Raw genomic sequence first — 14,210 nt, forward strand, 5'->3', positions numbered from 1 at the left:
CAAATCCGTGATCCACAATACAAAAAGGAGAGAGTGTGGAATCCAATGAACCCTTGTACCTAAGTTACGGTCAGAGCGAAAAAAGATACGTTCTGCACTGCACGCTAGTCCTTCACTTTTACGTTCCTCATCCACAAATCTTTCATTCTCGCTCAAATTAATGGGGTAAACGTCGCTTTCTCGGTCCGAATCTCTCTCGCTGCTGGTGTAAACAATAGGAAAATGTGAGCAGTCCTTCCTCCGGTGTCGTCACGCTACTTTCGGTAAGGGCAAGGCTTTTTTTTATCAGAGACCAAAAGTTGCAAACTTTATCGTCGTTGTTCTATACTAAATCCTTTCAACAAAAATATGGCAATACTGCGGAATAATCAAGTTTGACACATAGAATGGATCTGCTATCCCCGTTTAAATAAAAAAAATTCATTTCAGTAGGCCTTTAAGAAACACTAAAATGAATTAAGAATTTAAATTGTGGGTGGTCAGTAACAATTTCAGTTTTAGATCAAGCAAAGTGAAAATATAGAATCACTCAATTCTGGGGAAGTATAAAATCGCCCTGTAAATGTTCATTTCCAAAGTTAACACTTGCATTAAAGCAGGGGTGTCAAAGTCAATGAATTATCTATGGCCCCCGGGATTAAATTATTTGACATTGTAAATTATAATTAATCCAGGGTGATATAAGGGATGATATTTGATTAGTATTAGAATCGGCCTGCAGGCAACAGCCGCCTGCTGCTGTTTTGCATGCACCAATACTCCATCAGTGTTGACGCTAGAAATTTTCAAAATTTTTGGGGTCCCACTTTTTTGTAACCAATTTGAAAACAAATGATAGATGTATGCATTATTCTGTTATATCCCACATTCTATATTGTGTTTTGGAAAAAAGTTGTCATAAACGTTACTTAATTCATTTAAAAAAATAGTACAAAAGAAAACACATGTTTATGCATATGTAAATGTGTTCAGTTATAAACATTCATTCATTTCTTATTTCCTTCATGGATCTAAACATTACCGCTGCCGGGTATTTTTTTCTATATTTTTATTGTAATATTTTCAGAATGTGTTTGTTCTAATTTTGGCCAATGTAAGACAAAGAAAACAATCTGAAGTTGTCTTTATTTTTTAGTTTTGATGCACAGATTTTCCTCCATGTGGCCCCTGAGCTAAAATGAGTTTGACACCCCTGCATTAGAGTAAATCTGTTTATCAGTTTGCAGTTAAAAGGAGTGGTCACACCTTGGAAAACTGTTGCAACAGGTGGATTGACATGAATCATGGCTCCAACACGAGAGGTGTTAATTGAAACAAAAGCGAGGATTATAAAACTTCTTCAAGAAGGATAAGAGTAATTGTTCAGAGTCGGCTGTGTCAAAAATGTGGACCAGTACAAACACCATGGGAAGGTTGTAAAAGGCTGGTAGACCAAGGAAAACATCAGAATGTCAAAAAAGAAAACTTCAAGCAAAATGTCTTGAAAACAGAAAATACACAGCAAAACAAATGAAGAACAAATGAGCAGAAACTGGAGTCACTGGAGAGACTGAACTAAGAGAAACCGCCTAAAGGAAATGGGATTTAAATACAGAAAAGCTCAACCAAAGCCATCATTAACACCTAAACTAGTGGTTCGCAAAGTTTCTTCACCAAGTAAAAAACACTTATACCACCATAATGACCAACATTGAATACAGTAGCGTAGTAGGCTTAAGTATTAAATATAAAAACAACACAAGAGGTTTTATTTAACAAGTATATTTTATATTTTTGGCCACTATAACATTAAACAGTTTGAACAGTAACATTGTTTTTAAATGTAGAAAAACACTTTAATCAAGTGATTCTTTGGCGTTCCACTAGATGGAGACTGTGTACCACTAGTGGTACACATACCACAGTTTGATTCCCTTACCAAAACATAAAAACCAAGGTTCCAATGGGCTAAGGAAGAACAATTGTGGACTATATGACTAGATGAAAATCACATTCAGTGATGAATCGCGACTTTGTATTGAGCAAAGTGATGATTCTTGGAACTAATGAGATTTATAAAGATGACTGCCTGAGGAAAACATGCACATTTCCCCAGTAATTGATGATATGGGGCTGCATGTCTGGTAATGGAACTGGGGAGATAAATGCACTAGTTTTCATTTTGGAATTTTTTTTTATTCCATTAATCAAGATGATGTTTAGGGATGATTACATCAATTTTCAGGAAGATAATGCATCTTGGTGTTGAGAAAAATCTATAGGACTTTCCTTGTCTTGGTATTGAGCAAAAACTGTGAAAACTTTCCTTGAAGAAAGATACATAAGGTCAAAGTCATGGCCTGCGAATAATCCGGATTTCAATCCAATGGAAAATATTTGGTGTAAATGAAAGAAAATGGTCCATGACAAGACTCTGACCTCCCAAGCTGATCTGGCAACAGCAATCAGAGAAAATTGGAGCAAAATTGATAAAGAGTACCATTTGCCAGATGTTAAGTCCATGCCTCAGGGACTGCAAGCTGTTATAAAAGCCAGAGGTGGTGCAACAAAGTACTAGTGCTGTGTTGTGGTGGGGTTTTTTTGCGCTTTCATAATTTTTTCACTATGTTTGATCTAAAAAACAAAACTGTTACTGACTACTACAATTGATTTTCTTGATTTCTTTTAGTGGTTCTTAAAGCCAGAAATTTGAAATGACTACAGCTTTTGGTCATGTCTGTTATCTGCTTTTTTTTCCTACAAAACTGAATGAACATCCTCCAAGTCTGGTGATTCCATCATTTTCCAGGGTTTGTATATCTTTTGGCTGATGGATCTTGTTTTATCAGGTCATCATTTCCTCCTGAGAACCATTTTGTTATTGGTATATTTCTTTTGTGAGAGTCACACAGAGAAAACAGCCCTGTTATGCAAAACACAACTTTCCAATGCAAAAGATGCTGGTTCTCAGAAGGATATGTTTAATATCTCAGGCATTCATTAATGTATTGTGTTTTCTTATTACATTAGTGCGAGTGCTGGAACATGCCAAGTCAGCATTCTATTTTTATACACAGCTTTGTATCTTTTGTTACAGTCCTTTTTTTTATGCCACGTTAATAGGAAACGATGATGGACAACGCACTACGCACCATATCCTACATCGCTGACATCGGAAACATTGTGGTACTAATGGCAAGGCGTCGTATGCCCCGCACGGCCTCCCAGGACTGCATCGAAACCACACCTGGGGCGCCTGAGGCGAAGAAGCAGTACAAGATGATATGCCACGTCTTTGAGTCGGAGGACGTAAGTGGAGTGTTTATTTCACTAGCTTGTAGGGTTGTACGGTATGCCGGTACTAATAAAGTATCGCGGTACTAATCAATTGAAATCGGTGCTATACCACCTTTAAAAAGTACCGGTTCCGCTCTTTCATCTGAGTGCCGCTCTGCGGCGGTGACTACAGAGCCGAGGCGCATGATGTTGAGTGTGTCAAAATGCACACACAAAGTGCATACAAGTGATAACATACTGGAGAGGAAAAATGGCAAAAAACTACAATTCTACTGGTTAATAAAGAAGCGCAATATGGAGGTATTTGGGCTTTAAAACTAAAAGGTGACGCTTTAAACAGGGAGGTACAGTGTTGCAAGTACTGTTTTACACCTTTCCTGCTTGTCGGCTCCTAGACTGTGGTCGAGGAGAGCAGGGGAGACCTTTCACTTCACAATGGGTCCGTGAAGCTCCGCTCTTTGGTCGGAATGACGAGGTCGTCGATTACTTACAACTTGGTCACTTTATTTATAATTTCCACAGGGCACAACTGGACATCCACCGTGCTATTGACACTCCTGCACGTGCTCTCCTAACTTGCCCACTCACTTACTCACGTCACTCACCCCACATACTGCCATTCTTAAAGTAGCACACACACACACACACACACACGTTACTCTCACAACAGCTGCAATAAAACACGCCTTGCCAAACATAGCGATTAGTATTAGCACCTTTGCTTCAAACTTAGGTAAACATTTAAATAATTAACATTCAGATCTGCACCAGGAGTTATAAAGAGTGACAGGTAATAAAGTAATTGTTACACCTGTCCTGCTGTTCGGTCTGGTGCAGACTGTAGTCGAGGAGCACAGGGAAGACGTTCCCTTCAGGGTCGATGCCATTTCAATGCCTTTTAATTTATATTTTAACCTGGTAAAATTTTTCTTTGACTGTGAGTGTTTAATGTAGTGTAAGATTTTCTGTTAAAAGAAAATTGACATTTTTCGTAGTTCCCTTTATTTGGAAAAGTATCTATATACATTCTGGTATCGGTACTAAATTATTGGTATCGGGACAACCCTACTAGCTTGTTATACTGCGAAAAGCATCTTTATCGTTAATGTGGTGGATCTGCTTTGATTGTCTGTAAGAGTTGCTTAAAGAAATAATTAAAGACAAATATGTTTAAACCTAAGTTATGTAACAGTCAGGTAAATTAGTTGTTAGTGTCTGTGGGGAGTGATGACTCTTTACAAAAAAGAGTTGTATTAATTACAATTTAATATGAATGCGATGAATTAGATTAAATTATAGATAGAACTTTATTTAGTCCCTGGGGGTGTGCCTTCAGGGAGCGTGAGGTTCCAATAGCAGCAACACCAAATGTACCGTATTTTCCGCACTATAAGGCGCACCTGAAAACCTCCAATTTCCTCAAAAGCTGACAGTGAGCCTTATAATCCAGTGCGCCTTATATATGGACCAATATTGAGCCACAACAGGTCTCCCAACTACGGGATGCATAACGCATACTTGCCAACCCTCCCGTTTTTAGCGGGAGAATCCCGTTATTCAGCGCCTCTCCCGACAACCTCCCGGCAGAGATTTTCTCCCGACAAACTCCCGGTATTCAGCCGGAGCTGGAGGCCACGCCCCCTCCAGCTCAATGCGGACCTGAGACTGAGTGGGGACAGCCTATTCTCACGTCCGCTTTCCCACAATATAAATACGCTTGCAAGTTCCAAAACGAATGGAAGCAAGAATTTCAGTTCATCCAGGACAGTTCGAAGGGGAAGGTGTATGTTGCCTGTAAATATGTAGAACAGACTTCTCCATTGAACACGGTGGCCGAAATTATTTCTCAGTCATGAACGGAGAAGTTAAACAGGACAATACTGCCATCTAATGGATAGATAATTCAAGTATTTCTTTTATGTAAATAAAATAAATATATATATATATATAGCTAGAATTCACTGAAAGTCAAGTATTTCATACATATATATATATATACCTATATATATATATATATATATATATATATATATATATATTATATATATATTAAATATATATGAAATACTCGAGTTGGTGAATTCTAGCGGTAAATAACCACGCCCCCAACCACGCCCCCCCACCTCCCGATATTGGAGGTCTCAAGGTTGGCAAGTATGGCATAACGTAACCCCCGCCTCTACTGTAGCGTCTATTCTTTGCGCCTTATAATGCGGTGCGCCTTATATATGAACAAAGCTTTAAAATAGGCCAATCGTTGAAGGTGCGCCTTATAATCCGGTGCGCCTTATAGTGCGGAAAATACGGTAGTATACATGACAGTAGCAAGAGCAGCACGGCATGCATGTCAGACTAAAAATATCTTACACCTTTCAATTACAGGTGAAACTCAAACATTTTTAATATTGTGCAAAGTGAATTGTAGCGCTTTTTCTCTAAATACTTTGTGAAACCCGTCATCTTTTTCTTTTTTAACTACATTTAAAGGAGTGTGGGTGGCACTGGGAGCAAGGTGGGTGAAGTGTCTTGCCAAAGGACAGAACAGCAGTGACTAAGATGGCGGAAGTTAGAGTCGAACCAGGAACCCTCAAGTTTCTGGCCGGCTGCTCTACCATACGAGCCATGCCGCCGCAAAGGTTGATTCATTCCAGCGATGACAGTTACAAGGTGAAACAAATAGGCGCGAAACATGCAATCCAAGATATTTCGAGGCCTCCTTTTGATGATTATGGTTTACTGCTTATGAAAATCTGAATTGAAAATCAAAACATCTGGGGGGGTGGGGGGGGGGGTGCTGGAGCCCATCTCAGCTGCATTCGGGCGGAAGGCGGAGTACACCCTGGACAAGTCGCCACCTCATCGCAGGGCCAACACAGATAGACAGACAACATTCACACTCACATTCACACACTAGGGCCAATTTAGAGTTTCCAATCCCCAGGTGCATGTCTTTGGAGGTGGGAGGAAGCCGGAGTACCCGGAGGGAACCCACGCAGTCACGGGGAGAACATGCAAACTCCACACAGAAATAGCCCGAGCCCGGGATTGAACTCAGGACTTTCGTATTGTGAGGCACATGCACTAACCCCAAAATTATAACAAATAAAGGCTTGAGATATCGCACTTTGCATGTAATGAGTTAATATAACATATTAGTTTTACATGAATGGACTTTTGCACAATATTAAACATTTTTGAGTTTCAACTATAGTCTCTTTTTCAGTGCTATATATGGAATTCTGCCTTTAAAATGTTTAATTGCATAATGTACACGACAGCTTTATGCACTACGAGCCCGAGATGGGAGTAAATCTTAAATCTTTAATCCCAAATCCAAATCTCAAAACAAAACAGGTCGAGTCAAGTCTTAAACCTCTGATACTGGTATTTTCGAGTCCTTTCAAGTAATTGACACTGTTAAATCATTACTGGAGCGAGAATAATATGCCTCTAACTATGATACAATGTTCTTCATTTAACATATAAATCCAAAGTAATTAAATTATTTGACATTCTAAATTATAATTAATCCAGGGTGATATAAAATTCTTATTGCTCTTGCTTCAACTTGATAGTTAAAGTGAAAGTACGGACGTGAGAGTCGTTACACACAAGACTGTCCTCACTCGGACTCATTTTCTAATCCGGCTGCAAGTCGGGTTGCATAGATGCGTGGGCAATTTCCGACGCACATAGAAAACATAATTACATTAAAAACAGCCCCCAGAAGAATGGCCTGCAACTGCGAATGGGTTCTCATCATTCACTTAAAAGATCCGTTCAAAAGACTTGATTCGTTCGTGACATCTCTAATTGACATTGATTCCCTTTTGGTGAATATACAGAAATACAAATTCATTACATAGGCAATATTTTAATCGTTATATCAAAATAGATTTCGTTTAATTCAGCCAAGGACACATTTGCAGAACACTCTAGATATATGATAAATGGCTCTTTGAAAAGAGCCGGATCTTGAGGAGCCATTCCTTTCAAAGAGCCGTTCAAAAGAACAGTTTATTTTAATCAAAGAAACAATTACTGGTAGAAATTGTAAAATAAGTTGTGGATTAGAATAATTTCAATCTACACAGATGTTAGTTTATTGGTGGGAACTATTCTGAAATATTAACAATGATTTTATTTTTGTTTGTTTTCATGTTAAACATTCCATAAGGTGGTGCCATATCCGTAGGCTTTGACAGTGACGTCACTATTTAGAATTTTCACTCAAAGAAAACAACTTTGTAGCATGTGTACATAAATAATGAGTGAGAATAAAACACTACTTCAGTGGCCTTGTGGTTAGAATGTCCGCCCTGAGGATTGGTAGGTCGTGAGTTCAAACCCCGGCCGAGTCATACCAAAGACTATAAAAATGGGGCCGATAACCTCCCTGCTTGGCACTCAGCATCAAGGGTTGGAATTGGGGGTTAAATCACCAAATGATTCCCGGGCGCGGCCACCGCTGCTGCTCACTGCTCCCCAACAAGGGGGTGGGTCAAATGCAGAGGGTCATTTCAATATACATCAGTGGTACTTTAACTTTAACTTCAGGATAATGAACCAGAAAAGTGAATACAAATAAAAACAAAAAATAATTAGAAAAAAGTATAATGCGAAAACTGCATTTGCATTAAAAAAAAAAAAAGGCTCCCAAACTAACAGCTTGCATCGTGAATCAGTTATCATCGTTGACTTAAAATAACTAATTAAAAGACTTGATTCGTTTTTCGATTATTACTATGAAGTTTAGTTTGAAGTCTCATTGCAAGTCTTTGATAATGTTGTCAAGTCGAGTCCAAAGTCATCACAATTGCGACTTGAATCTGACTTGGAGTGGACTGGAGTCGCATGCTATACGCACTATAGCTCATTTTTATTATTTTGCATCACTATTTGAGATTCAGTTTATTACTCGTTCTACATTAACACTGAACAAAAATGAATAACATTTAATGAGTAGGCATGCAATTGAAATTATGCAAATCAGACAGGCAGTGTTTTGTTTTTGAAACCCCAAAGCAAAAACTCGCCTGGCAGTAATAGATTGAGGAGGATTTGCCAACCTGAGTTCCAGAGTACAGCCTGCAGCTCAGCGTCTGTGCCAGTCAGTAGGAAGGCAGGGCCTCTCATTTCGCTGATGGGTTTTAAAGGTCAGCCAGAAACATTTACATTGATAACAACATTATGTTATCCAGCAACTCACACACTTCTCTCTGCTGTGTGCTGCTTTGTTTTAATTTTTACTTTTATATGCAAGTGAAAAACTTTGAGAGGGAATTGTGAAGGTTGGCTTTATGATATATAATAGTTAAACGTATGTTGTCTATTGTTGTTTGGTAGTTTCCAGTCTATTTTTAATGCATCACAGCAGTGGCATGTTTGATTTCTTTGTATGTTTAATTTGTGAAATCAGACACAAAATGTTTTAGCAATGACAATTTTGACATGTAGTCTTACGTGTACCCAAGATGTACAGTGGAAAATCGATTCACAAACTTTTGTTTGTACTTAAACAGGGTGTGTAAATATAAAAGTTTGCATATTGAAGCTAATTTCTCCATAAGAAACAATGTAAATATAAATAATTGGTTCCAGCCTCAACAAAAGTCCACATTTTAGTGGTACACTTTGAACACAGTATAAAGTGCTGTACAGTACCATACCATGCCAACTTTATTCATAAAGTACTGTATATTAAACAAACATAACAAGGATCAACTTTATATTTGATAACAAGGCCAAAAAAAAGAAAACGACAAACTGAACTGTCCTTATTCATGGCACCCTGCCGACACGCACACACACTGTCACTAGCCCTGTGGTGCGCTCACAGTTGGAAATCACCAAACTCCTTACATTAACAGCCAGGTTGTGACAATAATTAAGAATAAAAAATTAAAACCACTTTACCTTGTCGGTAAACATTTTTTGGCGTGCAGCAGAAGAGAGAGGGAGTGGGGAAGTGACCGAGTTGACAACGCTGTGGATACTTCCTGAATGTTTCAAACCATATATCGCTTGTTGTAATAGTTCAGTTCCTCAGTGCAGAGTTTGCAGTTCATTGAAATGAATGCTTACAATGATCAAAATACGTAAATATTACATGTTATTATAAGTGTGCCTGTTACTACATTACATGTATACTTGTATACTTACAGCATGTATATAAAACCTTAATGGAGGTGTATAGGCAGAATAGAGCAACTCCCATAGGCTCCATTGTAAGCGGACTTTTGATCACCTTTATTTACCATTTAGAATGCATACAAAAAGAAAAACACGTGTTCTTGTCTTACATAAGGATTGTCAATTATAAAAAAAAAAGTGCAGTTCCCCTTTAAATACAGTGTTTTATTTTTACCATATTATAACAGAATGTTACTGTTCTGTGTGTAATATTACAAGGGCCAACAATATTAAAGGCCAACTGAAATGAAATTTTCTTATTTAAACGGGGATAGCAGGTCCATTCTATGTGTCATACTTGATCATTTCGCGATATTGCCATATTTTTGCTGAAAGGATTTAGTACAGAACATCGACTATAAAGTTCACAACTTTTGGTCGCTGATAAAAAAGCCTTGCCTATACCGGAAGTAGCAGACGATATGCGCGTGACGTCACAGGTTGTGGAGCTCCTCACATCAGCACATTGTTTACAATCATGGCCACCAGCAGCGAGAGCGATTCGGACCGAGAAAGCGACAATTTCCCCATTAATTTGAGCGAGGATGAAAGATTTGTGGATGAGGAAAGTGAGAGTGAAGGACTAAAGGGCAGTGGGAGCGATTCAGATAGGGAAGATGCTGTGAGAGGCGGGTGGGACCTGATATTCAGCTGGGAATGACTAAAACAGTAAATAAACACAAGACATATATATACTCTATTAGCCACAACACAACCAGGCTTATATTTAATATGCCACAAATTAATCCCGCATAACAAACACCTCCCCCCTCCCGTCCATATAACCCGCCAATACAACTCAAACACCTGCACAACACACTCAATCCCACAGCCCAAAGTACCGTTCACCTCCCCAAAGTTCATACAGCACATATATTTCCCCAAACTCCCCAAAGTTACGTACGTGACATGCACATAGCGGCACGCACTTACGGGCAAGCGATCAAATGTTTGGAAGCTGCAGCTGCGTACTCACGGTACCGCGTCTGTGTATCTAACTCAAAGTCCTCCTGGTAAGAGTCTCTGTTGTCCCAGTTCTCCACAGGCCAATGGTAAAGCTTGACTGCCATCTTTCGGGAATGTAAACAATGAAACACCGGCTGTGTTATCCGGCACAACAGTCAGGGGGTGTATTCTGCGGCGGGGGTGCGTTATCCGGCACAACACCTGCCACAGTACACCGCTTCCCACCTACAGCTTTCTTCTTTGCTGTCTCCATTGTTCATTAAACAAATTGCAAAATATTCACCAACACAGATGTCCAGAATACTGTGGAATTTTGCGATGAAAACAGACGACTTAATAGCTGGCCACCATGCTGTCCCAAAATGTCCTCTACAATCCGTGACGTCACGCGCAAACGTCATCATACCGAGACGTTTTCAACAGGATATTTCGCGCGAAATTAAAAATTGCACTTTAGTAAGCTAGCCCGGCCGTATTGGCATGTGTTGCAATGTTAACATTTCATCATTGATGTATAAACTATCAGACTGCGTGGTCGGTAGTAGTGGGTTTCAGTAGGCCTTTAAATATACTTGTTAAATTATACCTCTGCCTTGTTTTTAATGAATACTTTGGCCTACTACGATGCTGTATTTTAATGTTGGTCTTTATGGTAGTACTTGGAGAGCCAAGTCTTTTCCAAAGTGGTTCTCGGTGAAAAAAGTTTAAGAAACCACTGTGCTACGATATTGTCATTTATATGTATTCATTTAATTGCATTTTTGTACACAGGCCCAGCTCATCGCTCAGTCCATCGGCCAGGCTTTCAGTGTCGCTTATCAGGAGTTCCTGAGAGCCAACGGCATAAACCCAGAGGATCTGAGCCAAAAGGAGTACAGTGACATCATCAACACCCAGGAGATGTACAATGATGACCTCATTCACTTCTCCAACTCTGAAAACTGCAAAGAGGTTTGTAAGAACTGGAATCCTCCAGGTGTTTCTCACATGGCAAAGCTGGCAAAGATGAATCATTTGAGAATGAGACGTAAACAATAGTAGACGTTGTCCCATGAGCGCTTGTTTACAGCAACTCTTGGTTTATTAGACGCAGATTATGCAGTAAAATCTGCTCAAACCGATTTTTTCCTCTTTGGCCCGTGATGTTCCTATAAATATTATGAGAGGATTTGGGAGGATTAGAAGCAGAGAAACACTTTCTGCTTTATGTGGAGAGGCCGCCCTGGCGCTTACTTACATACAGCTACCGTGTACGTACAGTAGGGTAGGGGAGAGGCCAAACCAGGCCGCAATAGAAAAAAAAACATGTATTTTACATTTTACTCTACTTAACAATTTTCTTGTAAATAACCGCATTGGCAGTTCCTCCAGGATTGTATGATGTTGCAATCTGTCAATCAAAAAGGTATCATATCATCCAGTCATCATGAAGCTATACGTCCAGGCCAGGCCCTGAGAGACGATGAGTGTCCGATGGGCGGGACAAAACGGAGCGTTTATTAAAGTTAAAGTTAAAGTACCACTGATAGTCACACACACAATAGGTGTGGTGAAATTACCCTCTGCATTTGACCCATCCCCTTGTTCCACCCCCTGGGAGGTGAGGGGAGCAGTGAGCAGCAGCGGTGGCCGCGCTCGGGAATCATTTTGGTGATTTAACCCCCAATTCCAACCCTTGATGCTGAGTGCCAAGCAGGGAGGTAATGGGTCCCATTTTTATAGTCTTTGGTATGACTCGGCCGGGGTTTGAACTCACGACCTACCGATCTCAGGGTGGACACTCTAACCCTGAGGCCACTGAGCAGGTTCAGGTACAATGACCATCTATTTTTTCTGCGTTGATGTCAAGTTTTGACACTGTTTAATGCACTATGACGTTACGGGATTAAATGAGAATAAAGTTGCGTCGTTGACCCAGTAGCTAGTAGCTGATTGTGAACAAAAGTTTAATGCATTGGAGCACATATTTAGTCAATGAAATGTAAACCAAACAGTTCATATTCAACCACTTATTTTTTTTTTACATTTTAGGGGAAGCTGAGCTTTCCTTGCAGTCTTAGGCTATGTCTACACTAAGCCGGATAACCCCTTAAACAAATAATTATTTAGCCTAAGCCCCAATTCAGCCACACTAAATCATCTTTTAAGATCCCCCTCCTCTGACAATTTTTTACTTGGGTAAGTGCGCCGTGTGTTTCTTGAATCTCCGGCTCTTAGCTTTGTATGGACTCACTGATCATTTACAAACTGAGTTCGGAGAGGAAGTGACACCAGAAAGGCCGCGCCCCACACAGGAAGTGACGTCAGAAAGAACGCGCCACAGCCAGCTTCATAACAACCTGTTCGGTAACTCTGTGGCAACCACTAAGAAGATGGAGGCGAGTCATCCAGACATGTTTATCCTTATTCTACATGTACAGGTGCTTTATATTCTAGTTTCTTCAAAATAGCCACCCTTTGCTCACATTACTGCTTTGCACATTCTTGGCATTCTCTCAATGAGCTTCAAGCACACCTGTATAGTGAAAACCATTTCAGGTGACTACCTCTTGAGGCTCATTGAGAGAATGCCAAGAGTATGCAAAAAAGTAATCAGAGCATAGGGTGGCTATTTTGAAGAAACTAGAATATAAAACATGTTTTCAGTTATTTCACCTTTTTTTGTTAAGTTCATAACTCCACATGTGTTCATTTATAGTTTTGATGCCTTCAGTGACAATCTACAATGTAAATAGTCATGAAAATAAAGAAAACGCATTGAATGAGAAGATGTGTCCAAACCTTTGGCCTGTATGTATATATATATATACATATATATGTGTATATATATATATATATATATATATATATATATATATACCGTAATTTCCGGACTATAAGCCGCACCTGACTATAAGCCGCACCAGCTAAATTTAGGGGAAAATACAGATTGCTCCATATATAAGCCGCACCTGACTATAAGCCGCAGGGCTTTGATGTGTAATTACCGTAGTATATAGGGGTGCCTGCTACCACGGAGGGGATTGTCGGGACAGAGATAACTGTTTGGTAGCGCAAAGCGTCCCATTTATTAACAATAAATCTTTCAATCATTCAATCAAACTTTCACATCTTTGACATGGCGAACAGCATTCGTGCAGAGTACAAATAATACAACGGTGCAAAGTAATACAAAGTGCTCGCCTGTACGTTATCAAAATAACCAGCCTACCGGTATATGAAAAGTCAGTCTTTAATCATTGTGTCATCGTCTTCCTCCTGCGTACTAAAACCACCGAAATCCTCTTCGTCTGTGTCGGAGAAGAACAGGCCGTAAATAAGCCGCACCCTTGTATAAGCCGTAGGGACCAGAACGAGGGGAAAAAGTAGCGGCTTATAGTCCGGAAATTACGGTATATATATATATATATATATATATATATATATATATATATATATATATATATATATATATATATATATATATATATATATATATATATATAACGTGTGTGTGTTTATGTATATGTATATATATTTATATACTGTATATCAGTGGCGGGCGGTGCATTTCCCACCTAGGCCTTCAGTGATGACCGACTACAAAAATTGCCTCTCAAAATACCATCATTTATGTCCCCACATGACCATTGCTGGAGAAATACTATACAGAAACACATTTACACACTACTGGCCATTGTACAAAACGAGTTATTTTCTAGCGCATTTAAAAATCAATAAACCCACATCAGCAATTAAAACATATCTTATATGGTACTGTCAAAATAAAAATTGCA

At 39.3% G+C, this 14,210-nt stretch overlaps 1 protein-coding gene across 5 annotated transcripts in view; it reads left to right on the forward strand.

The window, feature by feature from the left end:
* LOC133638682 (amyloid-beta A4 precursor protein-binding family A member 2-like) overlaps positions 1-14,210 on the forward strand; it is a 175,057-nt gene that overhangs the window by 148,357 nt on the left and 12,490 nt on the right. For all 5 annotated transcript variants that reach the window (XM_062031539.1, XM_062031530.1, XM_062031565.1 and 2 more), the window contains 2 exons: positions 3,103-3,288; positions 11,206-11,385. In XM_062031539.1, the coding sequence (XP_061887523.1) occupies positions 3,103-3,288; positions 11,206-11,385 (366 nt within the window). The remainder of the gene's footprint in view (positions 1-3,102; positions 3,289-11,205; positions 11,386-14,210) is intronic.

The sequence above is a fragment of the Entelurus aequoreus genome, linkage group LG02 (assembly GCF_033978785.1).
Source record: "Entelurus aequoreus isolate RoL-2023_Sb linkage group LG02, RoL_Eaeq_v1.1, whole genome shotgun sequence".
Taxonomy (NCBI): Eukaryota; Metazoa; Chordata; class Actinopteri; order Syngnathiformes; family Syngnathidae; genus Entelurus; species Entelurus aequoreus.